This window comes from Cenococcum geophilum (assembly GCF_001692895.1).
Source record: "Cenococcum geophilum 1.58 unplaced genomic scaffold K441scaffold_33, whole genome shotgun sequence".
Classification (NCBI taxonomy): Eukaryota; Fungi; Ascomycota; class Dothideomycetes; order Gloniales; family Gloniaceae; genus Cenococcum; species Cenococcum geophilum.
The window spans coordinates 1,798,973-1,820,038 of record NW_027137591.1 but is presented as its reverse complement, the minus strand read 5'-3'; the positions used below and the strand labels follow the sequence as shown (position 1 = coordinate 1,820,038).

At 47.3% G+C, this 21,066-nt stretch overlaps 8 protein-coding genes across 8 annotated transcripts; 6 read left to right on the top strand and 2 right to left on the bottom strand.

Annotated features, from left to right (window-relative positions):
• Nucleotides 1–2,089: 2,089 nt before the first annotated feature.
• K441DRAFT_571298 (uncharacterized protein) lies at nt 2,090–2,401 on the top strand (the record flags this gene model as incomplete). The annotated part of the gene is given in 2 exon segments (XM_067643977.1): nt 2,090–2,167; nt 2,183–2,401. Coding segments are annotated over 2 exon segments (297 nt in total), but the record flags the coding sequence as incomplete, so codon positions are not given.
• Nucleotides 2,402–5,554: 3,153 nt separating this feature from the next.
• On the top strand, nt 5,555–6,139 carry K441DRAFT_467646 (kinase-like protein; the record flags this gene model as incomplete). The annotated part of the gene is made up of 1 exon (XM_067641831.1): nt 5,555–6,139. A coding segment is annotated over one exon (585 nt), but the record flags the coding sequence as incomplete, so codon positions are not given.
• Nucleotides 6,140–10,071: 3,932 nt separating this feature from the next.
• On the top strand, nt 10,072–12,421 carry K441DRAFT_469774 (ankyrin; the record flags this gene model as incomplete). Its single annotated transcript, XM_067641852.1, has 4 exons — nt 10,072–10,481; nt 10,531–10,562; nt 10,626–11,379; nt 11,431–12,421. Coding segments are annotated over 4 exons (2,187 nt in total), but the record flags the coding sequence as incomplete, so codon positions are not given.
• Nucleotides 12,422–14,686: 2,265 nt separating this feature from the next.
• K441DRAFT_461523 (ankyrin) lies at nt 14,687–14,911 on the top strand (the record flags this gene model as incomplete). Its single annotated transcript, XM_067641781.1, has 1 exon — nt 14,687–14,911. A coding segment is annotated over one exon (225 nt), but the record flags the coding sequence as incomplete, so codon positions are not given.
• A 663-nt stretch (nt 14,912–15,574) lies between these two features.
• K441DRAFT_190422 (uncharacterized protein) lies at nt 15,575–16,320 on the top strand. The gene is made up of 2 exons (XM_067640433.1): nt 15,575–16,257; nt 16,319–16,320. The coding sequence occupies exon 1, from the start codon at nt 15,715–15,717 to the stop codon at nt 16,102–16,104; it is 390 nt and encodes a 129-aa protein (XP_067501803.1). The 5' UTR covers nt 15,575–15,714; the 3' UTR covers nt 16,105–16,257; nt 16,319–16,320.
• A 912-nt stretch (nt 16,321–17,232) lies between these two features.
• K441DRAFT_663580 (uncharacterized protein) lies at nt 17,233–17,457 on the top strand (the record flags this gene model as incomplete). Its single annotated transcript, XM_067649219.1, has 2 exons — nt 17,233–17,333; nt 17,367–17,457. Coding segments are annotated over 2 exons (192 nt in total), but the record flags the coding sequence as incomplete, so codon positions are not given.
• Nucleotides 17,458–18,154: 697 nt separating this feature from the next.
• K441DRAFT_663576 (uncharacterized protein) lies at nt 18,155–19,596 on the bottom strand. Its single transcript, XM_067649218.1, has one exon. The coding sequence runs from the start codon at nt 19,339–19,341 to the stop codon at nt 18,442–18,444; it is 900 nt and encodes a 299-aa protein (XP_067501801.1). The 5' UTR covers nt 19,342–19,596; the 3' UTR covers nt 18,155–18,441.
• A 679-nt stretch (nt 19,597–20,275) lies between these two features.
• Nucleotides 20,276–20,942, bottom strand: K441DRAFT_688555 (uncharacterized protein; the record flags this gene model as incomplete). Its single annotated transcript, XM_067652204.1, has 2 exons — nt 20,276–20,478; nt 20,552–20,942. The coding sequence occupies 2 exons, from the start codon at nt 20,940–20,942 to the stop codon at nt 20,276–20,278; spliced, it is 594 nt and encodes a 197-aa protein (XP_067501800.1).
• Nucleotides 20,943–21,066: the final 124 nt, after the last annotated feature.

Below are 21,066 nucleotides of genomic sequence, written 5' to 3'. Positions count from 1 at the left end.
TAGTTTAAACAACTAATTTAGTGTTATAGCTTAAACAAATGCCTTTAAACCAAAGCTTAAACGAATACTATATTACGAAGATACTAAGCTAAGGAGAAGGAAAAGGGGTCGCTAGGACCGATGTAATTAAATATATAGAGGCAATGCTAAGGCGCTAGTAGTAAGCGAGCTAATTATAGGGTGTGGCAGAATTTGGCAGGTAACGCGCCCTAGCACTATTATATATAGTTTACGCGTAGTAACTTCTCTTAAAGTAAGCATAGCCCTATTAAAGCTAGTGAAATACCTTATATATATCGTATACGTTTCTCTTAAAGTAGACAGTGTTTTGTAGCTACTTTAGGTATTAAGTGTAGTTATATAAGAACTCTTTTTATTACTTAGGCTAATAGAAGTGGGTTTCTATATACTAAGACGTCTTTACGCAAGATGTGGTGGTATATTAAGCAGTTTATGTCTATAAATCACCCTCAGTGCCTCCGCTGCTAAAAAGAGCCGCAATTTCTTTAGTAGTTAGGAACCGTCTACAAGGACTATATAATCGTCTCGTTATATGCTTATATTAGGATTTATACTAATATAGCTTTCGTCCTTTCCAAAACATGCTGTTAAATTATATACGAGCTTTACGTCTTACCAAAATCCAATTATACTACTTTACGTTAACGTATAGGGGCTTAGCCTCAATAGCTTTAAGCTTAGGTAACTGTTCGTATTGCTTAATTAAAAGTGCCTACTAAGGATAATAAATTGCAGCACCGCTTCCCTATGGGTCCCTCCGCCTCTATAGCATATTAGGTAAGAAATAACCTCCTTTATTAATAAGTTCTGGCGATAGATCTGGCTTAATTTATATTATAGTTACTAAGACATTTAAATATCCTGCTAATTAACCTTAATCTTCGCTAAGATAATACCGACCCGCGGCAGAAGCCTACGTAGCTTTTTATATATCCAGTTAATATATCTAAAGAGGAAATCCATATATATTGGTAGTTGTATCCTTTTTAGGATTTAGGTATTATAGGTTCTGCTAAGTAGTATATACTAGAGGGTTTTAATAGGCCGGGGGCTAAGGAACCTCTTATAGTATATAACTCTTACTTAAGATTTTATTATCTTGCTCTGCTAGAAGCCGATTCCTATATACTATTTACTATTACTAATATTAGAGGTCTAGCTAATGTTTTAATAAGTTCTATAGTAGACCTAAAAGATTTAAAATAGGTTATTCCTTGCATATATAAAAGTGTATAATGGCTGCATTATTTATAGTTAGTAGTGCTTATTATTAGGGTAAAGTAAGAGCGTCTAGTTCTTATTTATTAATATAAAGATTAGATAGAATAGCTAGACTAAGTATAGATAAGGGTATAAGTTGCAAATTCCGCCAGGCCTAGTAGTGGCGGGGCGCTTCCAATATATACCCTATACTGACCCCTTTTTCTACGGTATAGTCAATAGTACGGAGCGGCGTGAAAAAAACGGACAGATGGCCTACAAATTTGTAATAAATCTCTACCACTAATATATAAAGGTTTTGCTTCCCATACTGCACTTAGTAATTAACTAGCTACCTAGTCTAGAGCTCTAGTATTTAGCATTAGTGTCTTAACGGAGAGATAGTTAGCCCACCGCTCCCAATTCTACGGATCTTCACCTTTAAACACCTGCATAAAAGAGCTCCTTAAGCCTATCGCCATCTCTATAAATTTTCATTTTTTAATTCCTCCTTGTTATTCTTTCTAATGCTTTTTGCTGGCCTTATAGATAAGGCCTAAGTTAATATAGTTATTACCGGTGTCTTTCTAAATGCCTTTTACCAAGACTACTTATTAATTACGCCGTTATTGGAACCCCTACCTTACTAGGAGATGCCTATAATTAAGTCTTCTAAAATTAGTTTTCTAAAATAAGTAGAGGGGTCCTCTTTAGCTCTTCCCTAGTTTCCCCTAATCGTGTTTTATAAGGCGAACCCAAAAATAAAACTACCAAATTATATATTAGAAAACTATATTTCCATCTTAATTCTATTATAGCGGATATTAATAATAGTAGACCTTTTATTAAACCTAACCACTCCCTATAAAGCTATTATAATTCTTTTAAATCTCGAATAGGCTATAAACTTATACTTGGCGAAACACGTTATTATAGCTATTATCCAGTAAAAGCTAAATAGCCGTTTTTAATTACTAGGGCCCTTAGGGCAATGGAAGACCATCTATTTAACTCCCTAAATCTTAGCGCTAGAGCTATAGTACTTAACGTAGGATATAGAGTAGGACACGTTATAATATATATGGCAAAGAAAGGGTTACGCGTTTTTAGAATTGACGTCGTTAACCATTACCTTACTAAGGCGAATAGAAATATTAAGGTAGAAAACTTTAAACAGTAAGTATCTGCCTAAAAGATAAACTATTATTATCTAAACGGCCTTTAGAACAATTTAATTGACGAAGTTTATATTATAAAGACTCTTATATATATAACAGATCTAGGATAAGTCTTATATAAGTTTTACCAAGTCCTTAAACTAGAGGGGTCCGTTATATTACATAAATACAATTTTAAATTTAGTAAAGCGCCTAAATACCTTAAAGATGCTATAAATAAAATTAATACTTTCGCATCTATGCCAGTAAATAGGAAATTTGAGGAAGGAGTCCTACCGCAAATGCTAAAGGATATAGGTTTTTAAAATATTAAGGTACAAGACCTATCCGACAATATTAAGCCGATATTCCGTTTATTCTTTGCTATTACCTACCTACCTTTTCTAATTATTTAACTTTTTAGCCTTAAGAAATAGTTTATTAATACTATTTTAGGTATAGAAGGCTATAGGGAAAGAAACTATTAGAGGTATATTATTATAACCTATATAAAGCCAGGAGTTCCTAAAGTTAATATACTATTAATTAATCTGGGCCTTCTAAAGCCTTAAGCGGTGCATAAAACCTAGGTATTGAACGTTTATCTAAGCTTATAATAATTGTCTTTTAAAGTATACTTTAGATTAGTAAAGGGTGATTTACTTTTAGTAATACTTATATAAGTCTAGTAATTAGCTAGTAGTGGTAAAGAGTTAGAAAGAACGGCTGTAAAGTAAATCTATTAGAGCCGCTCGCCGCTCTAAAGCTAGACTAGGTAGTAATGAATTTTACTATAGCTTAGACGGGCAAAAAGTAACTAACTTAGCTCTACCTGCCCTAGTAGTTTATATAGCGTCTAGCTAGGGAGCCCTACAAGATAGAATAGTGTATATTCTATTTAATCCACTCGCCCGGACTTAAGGCGGCGTAGCTATTATATAGGCATTATCTAGATACTAAATAAAGATTAGGCAGTACTAGTCTTTCTATAGACTAATTAGGGCAGTGTAATTTTATAAGAATATTGTTAGGGGAGGATTAGGGACTAAATTAGGTAGTGCGAGCCTTTAGTAAATATAAGTGTTCTTAATTACTAAGCTTATCTTAGTCGCTACTAGCGCAACTGCTAAGATAGTCTACTATATCCGGCGGGATAAATTGGGCCCTACATGGACCTAGAAATTTTAGGATTGTTTTACTATAGATTAAGCAAACTCATCTTAGATAATAGAGGATTTTATAAATTTCTCCTTTATTAACATAGCTTGCCTTACTTAAATCGTAGCCGATATAGATTATGCTTAGAGCCTTCCTAAACCTATTATTGAGCCTAAGGGGTCCCACTATTAGACATATCTTTATACTCTATAGGATAACTAGTCTAGAACCAAGTTATAGCTAAAGAACTTTTATCTATAGACTAAACCTAAATTAAAAATAGTTAAACAAAAGCTTAATAAGAAAAATAAAGTCGTTAAATAAATAAAAGCTATTATAAAGAGATTAGAATAAGAAATGGAGCAAATCGCTAAAGCACAATAGTGTAAGAAAGAGGGTGGCTAATGCCAGAATTAAGTAAAAGCAGACGGTTAAACTCTCTCTTCTTTAACTAGTATATAAACTAACCTTACATTAGATTGTGTCTATATAAGTAGAAGAAAGAGATGCTAAAATACGCTTATTTAATAGTATAATTGCCCCAAGTCTAAGAAGCCTTCTCCTTTACTAATGTGCCGAGTTTGGTTGTAAATTGGAATACGGCGCGTTTATATATACTAAGATTATATTTAACCAAATGGATTTAGAGAGATTATGTTAGAGAATTTTAATAATAATAATAATTAGAACCTAATATAGGATACTATAACAGCAAAAGGGCCAAAGTAAGATAGTTTAACTATAAATTAGGGAGAATCTTCCTCTCCATAAATTTTAACCTTCTATGCTGGATGCCTTCCATAAGCCATTTCACAGAGACTATTTTGCACCGGGTTTAAGATTGGAAGTAGAGGCTTTGGCCAAGAAGTCGTTTCAAGTCCTATGGCTTAATCTTAGCGTTGTTATAATAATGTAGAAATGAACGTACCATTTATTGCTACAGAGACTTGCAAAATCACCTTCGGCTTTTTCACATGCGCACGTCCTTTCTGCGCACGGACTTTTGCCAAGACCCGTTGGCATTTTATCGGGCTTCCCCAGGGTTTCTAATATATACAGTACAGAATATAAGTCACGTGGACCGCGCCTAGCGGTTAAGATTCTCCACCAGAACCCTCAAAGCACTGTGCACGGCCACATAAGTGTGGCTTATGATCGGCTTATCTTATCATTGGCTGTGGCGCAGATAGTGTCCGACAATCAGTTCTAGGCCTCTCTGTTTTGCTAGAATCCGTCAAGATCTCCACCACCTTGTTCGCGTCTCTGGCCGTGTTAAAGTCGTCGCTCACCAACTTGCTGCGGTAAACCGTCCTCGCCGCCTTCGCCGTATGAATTGATCCTGTTGCCGTCTGTTGGCTACTGCCCATTCCACGCACTGGAGCCACTGTATATCGTCAAAGGCGAGGCAGCACGAAGACGTGCCCGCCGCAACACAGCCGGAGAAGGCAAGTGAACTAATCCCGAATTAGTTAGTCACAAGCTAACAACCGCTCGCGGTAGAACGAAAGATTCGCAAGGAGCTTCTCCACGTCGTACAGCGAACCGCTACCTCCACCGTCCTTCCTCCACTATCCTGCCTTCGTCGAATACACTCCACCTCCGCCTGACAATCGCAGAGCCCTAGCCAGAAGAGCCCCTTAGCCCAGCTTACCCGCAACGATCGACTTGTTCCCGTCGCTTCAACTCCCTTCCCGATTCAACTTTCTCAACAGACAAGGATGGATGGTGCTGGACTCAGGCTTGTGCGTCGAGTATTTTTTGGGCTAGCTCAACGTGCGCTGGAGCTTCCTAGAAATATTGCACTCTGGTTTGCTAGGAGTGTGCGAGAGATTATTGCTCCTGGAATAGCCTGGCTTGACTATCGAGTCAAGACTCCTCATGTAAAATCTATGGAGGACCTACGGACCCTCTGCCATCAATCCACAATAAACAAAGATGGAAATGTAGAGTTTCTGTACTCTGCATTCACCTTCGTCGCTAAGGAATACACAGTGTATTATGGCCGATCATCGAGTGGGAAGCTTACTCTCGAAACGATCAATAAGAGCTTGGAACGCGTTCCAGACGAAGATGTGTATCCCATCGCTCCGTCGCATATAACAAGTGTCACGAAAGCAGATAGCAGTTTCTTCTTCAAGGGGCCTATGCTCACGTTCTATGTTGAACTCGGGGGTTCTGGGCTGATCGCAAAGGCACTCCTGCAGGAAGTCGAGATGCTGGAGTTTCTACAGTGCAATCCTCACCCCAATGTCATCCGGTATTACGGCCGTCAGGTCCACCGAGGTCGTATTGTGGGCCTGCTATTGGAACGACATCCTTACACACTCGAGGAACGTCTTCGCAATGACGGCCACAATCTCGACTTAAAATCAGGCTTTGACGGAATCAAGTCGGGAGTGAGGCATCTGCACAGTCTTGAGCTTGCTCATAACGACATCAAGCCAAGCAACATCATGGTCAGCGCAGAAGATACCTGGATTCTAATCGACTTCGGCTCTTGCAGGCCCGTCGGGGAAAGCCTCACAGTAGCAGGTTGCCCAGAGTGGCAAACGTCATCAAAGGAGCATGACGAGGCTGCCTTGAGTGAGCTTTGGGCCTGGCTAACAAGATAAGCGTTACGTGAAGAAAAGGGCGCTCTTGCAATGAATCATTGTCCATGTATCTAGCCAACTTCTGCGGTTCACATCAACATGAACGATCTGACTAGCTATGTTTCAACCTCGGAGTTCCAATCACGATCAACCCGACCGGGCTGTACGACTTGATAGTTTAAGAGCCGCGACCTTGCTTGAGCAGCTCATTCAAGGCGGTTTCGTTGATAGTTCCATTATTTGCCGGATTGGTGGACGATGCTGGACACTCCGGTCTTCGACAGTCCACAGTGTTTACGGTCACCGTTCTTCTAGGTTGGCCGTCGACTAATGTGACGACGTGCGAGCTTCTGCGATGGCACCTACTCATCACCAGCTCCCTTGGCGAACTTCGAAGGGCGTAGCATACATAGCGGTGGTGCACAGTGTTGACTTCAAATTGGCTTATGTAGATATAGTGGTTGAATGAGATATGGATGCCTTTGCCAGGCTCTGGGCAAGCGGAGGGGAGAACTTTCGCCTCAAATGGAGGGTGGAACCCCACTTTGATTTGATTTCTCTTACGCCAATGTGGGTGCCTAAGGCCTACAGGCTAGCTACACTGAAAACAGAGCCCTGTCCCTCTGATGTGCCTGGCACAGCTGATTTGAGTGCTCGCCCATCCGAAGATTTTCCGTGCCTTGGTATTGCTTTCCATCACGTACCCTCAACTTCCACCTTCACAACCACAACTCAGCAACAGAAACGTAGCATCTTTACTATGGCACCACGCCTAGCAGCATCTCGGCACCAGCTCATCGGTGATATGATACTTAGTGGCGCGCTCAAGCAGGCTGACATTGCTAAAGTAGCAGGTTGTACTAAACGCTTAGTTCAAGCCATAGCTTCCAACCTTCGACACTTTGGTACGACGAGAGCGCCATCGAACGGCGCCGGGCGACGACGACGAATCACCCCTCCCATGCTTGAAGCCCTCCGTGAATACTTGCGGGTAAAGCCCGGTCTATGCCAGGATTAAATGGCTGTCTTCTTGTACGACGATTTTGGTATTCTCCTCAGCATATCTGGCATCAGCAGGGCTCTGAAGGATATCGGATGGAGTAAGAAAGTTACGCGACATGTGGCCCAAGAGCGTAACGCAGACCTTCGGGACTACTACGCGCACAATTTGTCCGAGTTTCGTTCATGGCAGTTTGTCTACGTAGACGAGTCCGGGTGCGATAAGCGTGTTGGTTTTAGGCGTACTGGCTGGTCTCCCCTTGGAGTGACACCCGTACAAGTAACTCGTTTCCATCGTGATCGTAGGTATCAGATTCTGCCGGCATACACTCAGGACGGTATACTTCTTTCACGGGTATTTCAGGGATCCACTAATGGTACAATGTTCGAGGACTTCATCGAACAGCTTCTACAACACTATAACCCATTCCCGCATCCGAAGTCGGTTATCATTATGGACAATGCATCATTCCATCACAGTGAGCGGATCAAACAGATGTGCCAGGACGCAGGCGTCATACTGGTCTACTTGCCGCCGTACTCGCCAGACCTTAATCCCATCGAAGAGTTTTTTGCAGAGCTCAAAGCCTTCATCAAGAAGCAGTGGCACGAATTTGAAGATAGCCCCCATCAAGACTTCAAGGCATTCCTTGAATGGTGTGTTGGTGTCGTTGGCGGCAAGGAGCGAAGCGCGAGAGGACATTTCAGGCACGCAGGAGTGGACGTAGGAGAGTTCAAGTAACATAAATTACAATAACCTCCCCCCTTGCGTGGAGAAATCCCTGTGTGCGGACAGTACTTTCACTTCAAAGCCATCTGGAGGCTGCAAACTCGCGTAAAAAATTTCTTAGCTTAATACCAAAATATTCTTCGATCACTTCTTAGTATCGCTTACTTATCCGACTTACGAATTTCTGCTTACATAGCTGTTTATTGTATGGTTTTCGTAGGGAATAGCAGAGTACAGCTCCATGGCGTAATAGAATTTCTTCTCCACGACACCAACATCAATCTTTGATCCCTTCTAACTCTTATAGAAGGGTCGTTTTCAAACTTTAATATCTACCGGAGATAGCAGAAAGTTATTAACACAGTGTCTGGCGTGGCATTAAAGTTCGCCGTGCCGGGAGATACAGGCAAAACTCCTTAGTACGATACCGGGTATATAACGATACCATTGGTATTACGATCTACACGCCCTGATCAAGCCTTTTTTGGTGTAATTAACGATAATCTGACTTTTGACGATATCGTTAGGTGCCTCCACCAAAATCGGTATAACCAGTTTTAATTCGTCGGATTTGGCCTCACCTCACCGCGAGTTCAGCCATCAGCTTTCATCACACAACGATCAAAATCTATCAAATTAAACCTTAGATCTTACTCTCCATACTTAATTCTACCTTATTAATTACGGGTAGGTCTCAAAATTCTAAGAGGCCACGCCGTCATAGATTCTCTAACGCCAGAAAATACGCGCCTACCACCAAAAACACCCCGGTCTACTACAATTGGAGGTTGCTCGCTAGGTAAGCGACTTCCTCCGTCGAAAAATTAACCAATCCTTAATATCATACTAAGCGATAAATTTAAGCAGCTTAATCTAGCCAAATTGCCTCACAGGCAAGGCCTACGAGAGCGGAAGAGGCCTGGTGGTTATTGTAACTCTGTTAAGGCACAATCATCGAATTTAAGACCGACGGCTTCAAAACACCAAGCAAGTGGCAATCACCTCTTTTTTTGGTAGAGCCAGTCGCCCAATTACGGCTTCGCGCATGTAGATACACAATACATACTATAATTTTGATTTTTGGTGTATCTTACATACAAAACCTGAATACAACGATACCATTGGTATTACGATACGCTCGGCTGCAGAAGCCATATCGTACTAAGGAGTTTTGCCTGTACATCCATTAAAATTAAGCAACGAATCTGGTTAGTGCGGCTAATTAATTAATTAAGGCCACTGCTAATTACACACCCCCTAATTACTGCTCGTACACCCCCCAATTGATACGCGCACACCCCCAACTAAACAGGCTTAGATCCTTCCTCTTCAGGTTAGAAAGTCACGTGTGTTTGACTTGTTTACACCCAAATCGCGAAAATAACACGCGCCCATGCCTAAATTAACACCTCGCATTTGCATACTTTTCCCTACACCTACCATAGCTCTCAACCCACCTCCGTTGAAGCTATACGATTGCGCAAACATTGCCCTTAATAATATCAACGAGCTCGCCAAAGGGCAGGGCTATACGGTATTACAGGCGGCGAGAATAGTGGTGGAAGTCAAGATGCCTCTGCAGATGGCTTGCCAGGTATTAGCGGCAATATTTTACAGGCTTACAGCGGTCGTGGGGCCTTGCCCTTTTAGCACAACTTTACCAAGGGGTCCTTTGGCGCATTCTAGCTCTGATTTAAACTCTACAAGTTATACTATAGTTAAAATTAAGACATGATTGTAGTGGTATAGTCATAGAAGTTGCATTTTAAAAGTTTGATTTTCGCGATTTGGGTGTAAACAAGTCAAACACACGTGACTTTCTAACCTGAAGAGGAAGGATCTAAGCCTGTTTAGTTGGGGGTGTGCGCGTATCAATTGGGGGGTGTACGAGCAGTAATTAGGGGGTGTGTAATTAGCAGTGGCCTTAATTAATTAGATTATTCAAGTACTTTGCATTATAAAATAGGTAATCCGCGCCACTTCTGCGCCACTCCCATTACGTCACTAGGTGTCTTAAGTCGGTGGCGAAAGCGGTCTAACCCCTTTGGATGACGCAGCAAGTTCCCTGCGTAGTCTCAAGCGCTAGGAAGACGCGGAAGTCCGGTCTTATCGATAAGATGCGGCGCAGCATAATGCGGACTGTCTGTACTTGTAGCTGTCGAGCCGCTGCTGCAGCCCTTACCCTGCGGGCCATCGAAGCCAGCCCTCGCCTAATATGGATCCGCTCAGTATCACGGCCAGCATCGTCACGGTTCTCCAGCTCTCGACCAAAGTCCTCGGATATCTGAACGATGTTAAGGATGCCTCGAAAGAGCGCGCAAAGTGCGCTATTGAAGCCTCAAACCTGCATAGCCTCCTTCTCAACCTAAGGTTCCGTCTCGAAGAGGGAAGCGCCGATAAGCTATGGTATACCGCAGTACGAGCCCTTGCAGTCGAAAGCGGGCCGCTTGACCAGTTCAAGCAAGTGCTTGAGCTGCTACGGACCAAGACAACGGAGGGAGGCAGACTAAAGAAGACGGGCGAGGCGCTAGTGTGGAAGTTCAAGAAAGAGGAAATTGCTAGCATATTAGCTAGAATGGAACGCCTAAAAACACTAGTAGAGATTGCGTTACAGATGGACCACTTGTAAGTTTCCGCGCTAGTGTCGCGAGAGAACACTACTTATGTATTCAAGCAAGCTTTCTCAAGCCATCAAAGACGACATGGGTTTCGTTCGGACATCCATCCCCACCATACAATCTACACTTGTTACGATGCGGCAAGACCAAGACCATGCAAAGCACGACAAGCTGATGGCATGGATATCGCCAATGGATTTTCCCGCTCAACAATCCGACTTCATAGGCCGCAGACAAGAAGGAACAGGCCAGTGGTTTCTCGATGCACCTGAGTTTAAGGTTTGGCTCCACCAACCAAAAAAAACGCTGCTCTGCCCAGGAATTCCTGGTGCCGGCAAGACCATGATAGCCGCCATCGCGGTCGATCACCTGTTGAAAATGCAGAGTAGCTCAATTGGAGTCGCTTTCGTGTACTGCAATTATAAAGCGCAAGAGGAGCAGGATGCTATCAGTCTGCTGGCGGCCATCCTCAAGCAGCTACAAGCCCAGACTTCGCTGGTGGAGCCTGTAGAACGATTGCACCAGCAACATGCCAGTCGAGGGACTAAGCCTTCATTTGACGAGATCATTGGGGCTCTAGGATCTGTGCTTGCGAATTATTCTACAGTTTACGTCGTAATTGACGCTCTGGACGAGTGTCGAAACAACGGGACTCGCCACCAGCTTCTAGCCAAACTCCGAGATCTACAAGCGGGGACAGATCTTCGCCTGATGATTACCTCGCGCTTTATACCGGAAATTGTAGATGAGCTTAAAGAAGAACTGAGGCTGGAGGTGCAGGCTAGTGATGAGGACGTGAAACGATTCGTGGCTGGCCAGATTTATCGACTGCCCAAATGCATTCAACGCGACTCTGCACTGCAGGGCATGGTTCAAGAAAAGATAGTAAAAGCTGTAGACGGCATGTACGTGTTTTAACTAGCTTATTGGAGTGGTATGAACTTACAAATTTCTAGGTTTCTTCTCGCTCGCCTGCATACGGATTCGCTCCTGGATAAGAGGACTCCGAAAGAGGTCAAATCTACATTGGCTAAATTTTCCAGAGGCTCCACCGCGCTAGATAATGCATACAAGGAAGCTATCCAGAGGATAGAAGGCCAGCTAAGCGGAGACTACGAACGAGCCAAGAAGGTTCTATCTTGGATTATATATGCGCAAAGACCGCTCAAAACCAATGAAATATGCTGTGCTCTCGCGGTAGAGCCAGAGGAAGAGGAGCTCGACCTAGAGAATGTACCTGACGTCGAAGACTTGGTGTCGGTGTGCGCCGGCCTTGTCGTCGTCGACGAGGGTAGCGCCATAATTCGTCTTGTGCACTACACCACACAAGAGTACTTTGAGCGCATTAGGAATGAATGGAACCCTAGTGCCCAGCTCGATATTGCTTCAACATGCCTTACCTACCTCTCATTTGGCACATTTAGAAGTGGTAGCTGTTGCTCTAACAAAGGCTTTGAGGAGAGGCTTCGACAGAGCGAGTTCTTAGACTATGCTGCCAAGCACTGGGGACAACACATACTACCAGTTCAAGACGAGCTGTGTAAGCAAGCTCAATTGTTTCTTCTCCACAGTGGATCGGTTTCCTGCGCCGCACAGGTAATGTTGGTTCCAGATGATAAGTACGAAAATTATAGCCAAAACTACCCCAAAGGAACAACAGGCCTCCACCTCACAGCTCGGTTAGGATTGTCCGATCTAACACAGGCGCTCTTATGCGGGCTAGAAACAGAAGTTACGATTGCAATCAACACGAAAGACAGCCGCGGCCAGACTCCGCTGCTCCTCTCGGCAGAAAATGGGCATTCTAATATGGTAAAACTGCTGGTGGACAAGGGCGCCGACGTCAACGCGCAGGGTGGAGAGAGGGGCAACGCACTCCAAGCGGCTTTGGATAGAGGCCACGAACAGATTGTGAAGCTATTGCTCGACAAGGGCGCCGACGTCAATGCCCAGGGTGGATGGCATGGCAACGCACTCCAGGCGGCTTTAGGTGGAGGCCACGAACAGATTGTGAAGCTGCTGCTCGACCAAGGCGCCGACGCCAGCGTACAGGGTGGATACTACGGCAACGCACTCCAGGTGGCTTCAGCTCAAGGTTACGAACAGATTGTGAAGCTGTGGCTTGACCAGGGCGCCGACGTCAACGCCCAGGGTGGTGAATACGGCAACGCACTCCAGGCGGCTTCGTCGGGAGGCCACGAGCAGATTGTGAAGCTGCTGCTCGATCGGGGCGCCGAAGTTAACGCCCAGGGTGGATTATTTGGCAGCGCACTCCAGGCGGCTTCATGGGAAGGCTATGAACAGATTGTGAAGCTGCTGCTCGACCGAGGCGCCGACGTTAACGTCCATGATAGAGAGGCAAGCAACGCACTCCATCAGGCTTCGAGGAATGGCCACGAGCAGATTGTAAAGCTACTGCTCGACCAGGGCGCCGACGTCAACGCTCAGGATAGACTGATGGGCAGTGCACTCCAGGCGGCTTCGTCGGAAGGCCACGAGCAGATTGTAAATCTGCTACTTGACCGGGGCGCCGACGTTAACGCGCAGAATAAATATATGGGCGGTGGACGAATAGACAACGCACTCCAGGCGGCTTCAATGGAAGGCCACGAGCAGATTGTGAAGCTGCTGCTCGACCGAGGTGCTGACGTTAACGCCCAGGGCGCCGGCGTCAATGCTCTGGGTGAGAAGTTCTTTTCGGGCACCGCCCTCGAGATGGCTTCAGTTCGAGGGCACGAACAGATAGTGAAGCTGTTACTTGACCAGGGCGCCGATGTCAATGCACAGGGTGGAAATTACGGCAACGCGCTCTACGCGGCTTCATCTGGAGGTTACGAGCAGATTGTGAAGCTGTTGCTCGATCATGGCGCCGACGTCAATGCCCAGGGCGGTGAATACGGCAACGCACTACCGGCGGCTTCGAGAAAAGGCCACGAGCAGATTGTGAAGCTATTGCTGGACCAGGGCGCCGACGTCAACGCACATGGTATGTTCTCCATCGACGACCGGTTTTTATCCTTCGGCAACGTACTCCAGGCGGCTTCAGTTGGAGGTTACGAACAGATTGTGAAGCTGTTGCTTGACCAGGGCGCCGACGTTAACGCGCAGGTTGGATCCTTTAGCAACGCACTCCAGGCGGCTTCATATGGAGGCGACGGGCAGATTGTGAAGCTATTATTTGACCAGGGCGCCGACGTCAATGCCCAGGGTGGTGAATACGGCAACGCACTCCAGGCGGCTTCGTATAGAGGCCACAAGCAGATTGTGAAGCTACTACTTAACCAGGGAGCCGACGTCCACGCACAGGGTGGAAAATACGGTAACGCACTCCAGGCGGCTTCTGCTGGGGGCGACGAGCAGACTGTAAAGCTGCTACTCGACTGTGGCGCCGACATTAACGCGCAGGGTGGACACTATGGCAACACACTCCAAACGCCCTCAGAAAAGGGAATTACGCAGCTATGCTGCGACAAGGGTGGATATATGGGCAACGCAATCCAGGCTGCTTCAATTGAAGGCCACGAGCAGATCGTAAAGCTGCTGCTCGACCACAGTGCCGACGTCAACGCCCAGGGTGGATTATTTGGCAACGCACTTCAAGCGGCTTCAATGGAAGGCCATGAACAGATTATAAAGCTGCTGCTCGACCGGGGCGCCGACGTCAACGCCTATGGCGGACAGAGGGGCAACGCACTCCAGGCGGCTTCAGAAGGAGGCGACGAGCAGATTGTGAAGCTGCTGCTAGACCAGGGCGCCGACTTAAACGCCCATGGTGGATGCTATGGTAACGCACTCCAGGCGGCTTCGTCGAAAGGCCATGAGCAGATTGTGAAGCTGTTGCTAGATCAGGGCGCCGACTTCAACGCCCAGGGTGGATTCTATGGCAATGCTCTCCAGGCGGCTTTGGATGGAGGCCACGAACGGATTATGAAGTTGTTGCTTAACCAGGGTGCCGACATTAACGGCCAGGGCGGACAGAGGGGCAACGCACTCCAGGCGGCTTCAGAAGGAGGCGACGAGCAGATTGTGAAGCTGCTGCTCGACCAGGGCGCCGATGTCAATTCCCAAGGCGGTGAATACGGCAACGCACTCCAGGCGGCTTCGTCAAACGGCTATGAGCAGATTGTGAAGCTGCTGCTCGACCAGGGCGCCGATGTTAATTCCCAGGGCGGTGAATACGGCAACGCACTCCAGGCGGCTTCGTCAAACGGCTATGAGCAGATTGTGAAGCTGCTGCTCGACCAGGGCGCCGATGTCAATTCCCAGGGCGGTGAATACGGCAACGCACTCCAGGCGGCTTCGTCGGAAGGCCACGAGCAAATTGTGAAGCTGCTGCTCGACCAGGGCGCCGACATCAATTCCCAGGGCGGTGAATACGGCAACGCACTCCAGGCGGCTTCGTCGGAAGGCCACGAGCAAATTGTGAAGCTGCTGCTCGACCAGGGCGCCGACATCAACGCCCAGGGTGGAGAATACGGTAGCGCATTCCAGGCGGCTTCAGGAGGCAATGAAGAGGTAGTAGAGCTATTAGTCAACAAGGGCGCTGTCGCATTTGAGAAGCGCACCGAAAACCTTTAACACCTTGTACTCAGCTTCTACTATAGGCAGTTTGTTGAGCATTTCTGTTTGCGTAGTTTCTCTTCTGCTTTGCTAGTCATAGTACAGAGCGGAAGCAGAAGCGAGTAATAACTTCAGTAAGCGGTAGTATCAATTGTTAACGCTATATGCTACGGGCTCGATCAGAAACATGCTGATTACCTTATTACAGTAACGTTAGTGCCTCAACACCGTCTTTGCTATGGTGTCGTGCGAGACGACATAGCTGGAAGCAGATTCCAACATTCGTTTGACAGGCGGGCATGAAGTGGCTTCAGGTGTTTTTCCGTAGCTAAAAGCTACAGTAAGTGTCACATGGCTCCTAAGGATGGAATGGTTCCTAAGCCACAAAGTATCGTGCATCACTGCGCGTATGTTTTGCCGACACGAAGGTTCACAGCTGAGCGAAAAAATCTCTCGAGATTGGATCTCAAAGTCGAATTCACTCGACCTGCAAGAGCTTTTCTCTTCGAATGTCGCCCTTCGCGGCCTCAAGAACTCAAGACTTGAAGACGGCTAAAAATAGAGGCCCAAAAATGGACCCTCCTTCAGGGTCTAGCTCAGTCCCACCTCGGAGAGTGCGGTCTGCTAGGCCGACTCTTCCTCACTCCTTTCCCTTTCCGACACCAGCACGGTAAGTCAGTATGGATCGTGCCAGTCAGGTACTAGCGGACGGTCTTCCTGAGGGCGTGCCAACAACATACGCCAATCTATCGGAATGGGGACAAGTCCCCTACTCTACCATCTATCACCGGGCACGAGGACGACCCTCGAAAGAAGACAAGGCGAGAAGCCAACAGTATCTCACCCCCACGGAAGAGAAAGCCCTCGCCCAGTATTTGAAACAATCAGCAGATCTGGGGAACCCTGTTCCCATTAAACATCTCCGATTGCTTGCATTCTGCATCCGACGTCAACGCTCCGCAGCGGATGCGGCGGATGAAGCGATCAAGCCTCCAGGCAAGAACTGGCCAAAAGCATTCGAGAAACGGAATCCAGTGCTCAAAGCAAGGAAGGTCAAGGCCGTAGACTAGAATCGCCACGACAGCAACATATATGCCAAGGTCTCACACTGGTTTGAGGTGATTGGAAGGGTATTAGAGGATCCAGACGTTCTCCGCGAGAATGTCTACAATATGGATGAGACTGGCGTTATGCTCTGCATGCTAGGATCCATTAAAGTTCTTGTAGGTAAAGACGACTTACGAAATTATCGAGGCGCGGGTGTTAAGCGGACCATGGTTACAGCCATAGAGACTGTGTCCGCGGACGGTAGGTGTCTTCCTCTTATAATCTGGCCAGGTTCAACCCATCGGAGTAACTGGACTACGTACCCCACTCCGGGGTGGCATTATGCATGTTCCGAATCTGGATACACGGACTCCAAGATCAGCTTGGAGTGGCTTATTCGGGTGTTCGATCCGCAAACCAAAGAGCGGGCGGGTCAGAAACCGCGTGTTTTGATCTGCGATGGTTTCGGGACGCACGAAACGCTCGAAATCTTACAATTTTGCCTTGAAAACAACATTCGCCTGTGCCGTATTCCATCTCAAGCTCTAGCCCTGTGATATAGGAGTGTTTGGACCCCTGAAGGCCGCCTATCGCGACCAAGTCGAGCGGCTGTATCGAGGAGGTGCAAACACCGTCGGTAAGGAGCATTTCACAGCCCTCTACAGCGCTGCACGGGAGAAGGCATTGACTCCTCACAACATAAGGGCCGGTTGGGGTAGAAGCGGCCTGTCTCCATTCAACCCAGACAGGGTGCTCGGAGGTATTCAGAAGCCACCCATCGAATTAACCGTTGTGAAAGTCGATGTTAAGGCTTTGTCTTATTCACAAGACGAGGCATTGCGAACCCCAGTGACAGCAGATGCTCTCAATACGCCGCGTGGCCTAGTCGAACGAGATACACGCGCACTTGATGACGAGAGCAAACTGCGCCTAGAGAAGCTCCTCAACGCCGCCCAGATATCCTTCGCGGAACGTGCCCTGCTCGAGAATGATAAACAATTGTTGATCAAACAGAACGACGAAGCCAAACGTCGCCGGTCGACGAAGTCCACAGTATTAGGGAAGGCGAAGGTGATGAGTTATGAGGACCTTGAGGAGGCACGGGCGAAGCGTGCTGCTAAGGCCATGTTCGATAACTTTTTTTGGCCAGGTCGACTCACCAGGTGGGCGCTCTAAAAAAGCCACCTGGGCCCACCTGGGTCCACCTGGTCGCGAACGGGCCACCGATATCGATATCCACCTGGTGGATACTGTCCGTTCGACGCCCTAGGTGGATTTTGGGCAGATCGGTCGTCTTGGCAGCTAAAAAGGAGGTTTCGCCTGGCCAGGTGGAGGCGTTCGCGCCAACCGCGATTGCGCTCCCAAATCTAGTATAGCAGCAAGTTTTGTCAGCAATTTAAGCCACCTGGGCAGTCCACCTGGGCGAATTCCACCAGTACCTACCGTTTTGAAGGGGGGGTCCTGGTGGAACACCGACACGACCGTAGAATACCGACACGACCAGGTCGATCGATTCTACCCATTTTTGACCCATTCTCACCGTCACGTGATCCAATTCGACGCCAACTATGAAGCCTTATATATTATTAGCTATAGTATCGACAGGCTTTTCTAACGCCCTGGGCGGATTATATAACTATCAGCCTCATCTGGCGACGTTCCACCAGGTGGAAAGCACCCCTGCTTTGGCGTCTGGAAGGGGCGCTTACATCCTGAAGATTGCGCCCGGGTGGGCCTTAAAATCGTCGACCTGGCTGCGCCCACCTGGTGGAGTCGACCTGGCCAAAAAAAGTTATCGAACATGGCCTAAAGAAGAAGCCGTGACGAGCAAAGAAAAGGGCGGGCGGAAGCGAAAAGGCCCTTCGGCAGAGGGAAAGGTGGCTAGGAAGGCCAAGAGAGCGCGGAAGAGCGAGTTGGAGGCCGCCGAGGATGAAATTGCTGCAGCTGGAATAGAGGGCTGCTGTCGATTCGGAGTCCGTGCGCGGATGTCGGGAAAGAAGAACTCGTGTGTAGATTGATCTACGAAGAAAAGAGACTATATATACATGAAATCGACGAGTCATATACACCCCTGATCTAACCCTGATACGGTAGTGATCGGCGCTACATCGACAGCTGCTCTGTTCTGCAATTGTGATACGGGCTCTCGCGCAGGATCGCGACCTGTTAAGTTATCATAGAGTCAGACTTTGTTGCATAATAGGCGCAAGATCCAAACAGCCTCTCCGGCGGAACGGGGTCGAGCGGATGCTCGTTTCCATGCTCTCTAGTACAGTATTATTTCTTATATCCCTTTCTCGCGCATTCGATAGAAGCATTATGTTTGCCAATGAATGAGTTGACGGATATGCGAATCTTGACTAAGCACACCATCTCATTTCGATATTCAACTGAAAACAGCCATTCACTCTTTTCTTGAACATGTCACAGTTTTCGCAGATCGCATTACTGCTCAGTATGACTGCCCGTTTCAACATGAACATAATAGAAGGCTCATTTCTTGTCAGCTCCATTAGGGAGTGATGTGTCTTGTTTCTCTTCAACAGTATGCGCTTCATCTTCTCTTGAGCTCTCATTTTAGCTAGGTCAGCGTCGGACTCGAGGCATAACAGTTGTTCATCAATCACATGAATCTCATGTTTCAGTCTTTTGACCTCCTGTTCATCGTATGAGTCACACTGTAATCGGTCATCTGCGTCAAAGAGCTCGAGGTCCAATTTTGCTTTCCGCTCTTCCAACTGACACACCTTTGCCCAAGCTACAGACGAGTTCTTTCCATCTGCAAGAGAGCTTTCTACTTCATAGATTGAGCCTTCCAATTTCTGGTCAGGCTCTTTGTCTTGAGGCATGAATACATGCCTGTTTATGAAGTAGGCTATCAACTTCTTCTCCGCATGAGAAGCGAAATACTGCCCGGGTTTGCCGTGATCCCAAAGGGAGTCTGGCGCTTCTGGAAATCTATAGCCCACTGTCCTTGCGATAGAGTAGACTCGCTCGATCCAGGTTGGTCCAGTCTTGTCGTTCAGAGGTAAAGCATCGGCGCCCCAACCACTAGTTGATGATATACGAGGGAATTGATTTCCCCTGTCGAGAACGGCGGCAGTTTTGTTGATACGTGGCACGGGGTAGCTGGGAATTGGTCCATACAGTGTTATTGACATCTCAGATTCGGATTTCCTGAAGCTGTATTTGTTTCGTTCGCTCTCCAAGAGTGGTCCGGTATATCCATGTTGCTTTTCAACATTCGGGTCATTAAGCATGGGGAGTTAGTCGGACGCTATTATACAGAACTTATTCTAGTTGAGTGTATGAGGGTCATCAGAGGTTGGTACTGAATCTGTCGTATTAGCTTGTGTTGACTAGCTGTTTCGGTGTTTCATATGGTTTCTTGCGAGCTGGATGCGCCTGTCTGAGCCTATCTCAAATTCTTCAGCTGTCAAAGGCTGTCCTACCTTTGCTGATATAGCGTTTAGCGATCTTTTATCCTCCATGTTCTCGCGACCCACATTGCCCCTTCATATCATGGATTCAACTAACTTCGTCTGGCACGTTTATGTAGAGCCCCGCTTAGCTCTAAACTATCGTAGGTTTCGTAGTGGGTCAATGGTGAGGCTGTGAGGAAGCCCTAGATGCCATGGTGAGAAATAGTCACAAAACCGGGCGCCGGGTTTAGATCTCGTTAAGGGAAACCAGAATTTCGGATAATAGATAGAAAAGACTGTTAAACAGCTGTTCAGCCAAAAGACCCAGTCAGAGCAGAGCAGCAGAATCTCATCCATTCCGCAAGCAGAAACTTGTATTCTCATTCATTCCCCAAACTTTTGTCCTACGTTCTAAACCCAAGACCGTGAACGCGCCCAAGAACGGAAATTGTGAAAATCCCAAAACCGCCGAAATGCGTCAATATGGAATAGCAGTACAGACGCCCCCTCTCGCTTTCATTTCTCGGAAAATCGTTACATGCACTTGAGAGATCCTTGACCGTTTGAAACACCAGCTGTAATGCAGAAGATAAAGGGATAGGATAAATACAGGGTGAAGGACCAGATGAGGATAAAGTGAAAGGTGGTGGTTTGTATAATATATGCAAGAATGTGGTTTGGAGTTGTAGATAGTATCTGTCGGGCAAGCCGGACGTAGTGCTGACGGTGGCAGCGTACCTATACAGGTGGGTGGGTTGATGTGGTTTGAGTGCTACGAGGGAACCTCAAGGTGCGACTTCTTCAGCGCCAGTTCGAAGTCCTCTTGCGTAAAGGGCTGGCCGGCCTTGCCGCTGGTACTGGTGTGCTGCGTCTGCGGACGCGAGCCGCCAGACTTCATGGACTGCGAGCGGCGGCCCACGCTCGACGAAGGGCCCGGCCTGATAGACTCATGGGTATGCTGGCGGGATAGCCCAACTGCCAGACGTCAGCTCTTGCCTCCGGTCTTGTAGAGCAGAAGAATTGGCGATCCTGCTCTGACGCTGCTCACCATTTGTAACATCGGCTTCATCATCCATATCTTCCTTGACCTGCCCCACGTTGCTCGGCGTCCGCGGGACCTGCATGCTGGTGCGGGTGGCCTGGAAACTCTTGCGGCCCTGGGTGTGGGTGCTGTTCTTGCGGCTGGGGAGGCGGGAGCCCATGGGCGAGTACTGGCTCTGGTCGCTCTTGCGTCGCCAGGCGTGGGCGAAGGAGAAGGATTCCAGCTTTTCCTTGTGCTCTTTCGCAACGGGACGGCGGTACTTCAGCGGCGGCATCTTCTCGCCGGCCTGGTAGACATTGCTGTTTTTGCGCGAGTTTGATTTGCTGAGGGAGGTGTCGCCGCTGCTGCTGGTGGAGGAGCGGGTGAAGGCACGTTTGACGCGCTGACGGAAGGGCATTGCTGGGGAGGACGAGATAGGAAGGACTGGTAGATCTCAGATCGGGGATAGGGCGTATGGCGGAGCACGTGGGAGTGGAGTGCGGTTGACGGGGTCAGACACGGCAGGTTAATTCATCTGGTCT

Coding starts and splice junctions, on each gene's coding strand:
- K441DRAFT_190422 (XM_067640433.1), top strand. CDS start 15,715: ATGGATCGTGCCAGTCAGGTACTAGCGGACGGTCTTCCTGAGGGCGTG.
- K441DRAFT_663576 (XM_067649218.1), bottom strand. CDS start 19,341: ATGCTTAATGACCCGAATGTTGAAAAGCAACATGGATATACCGGACCA.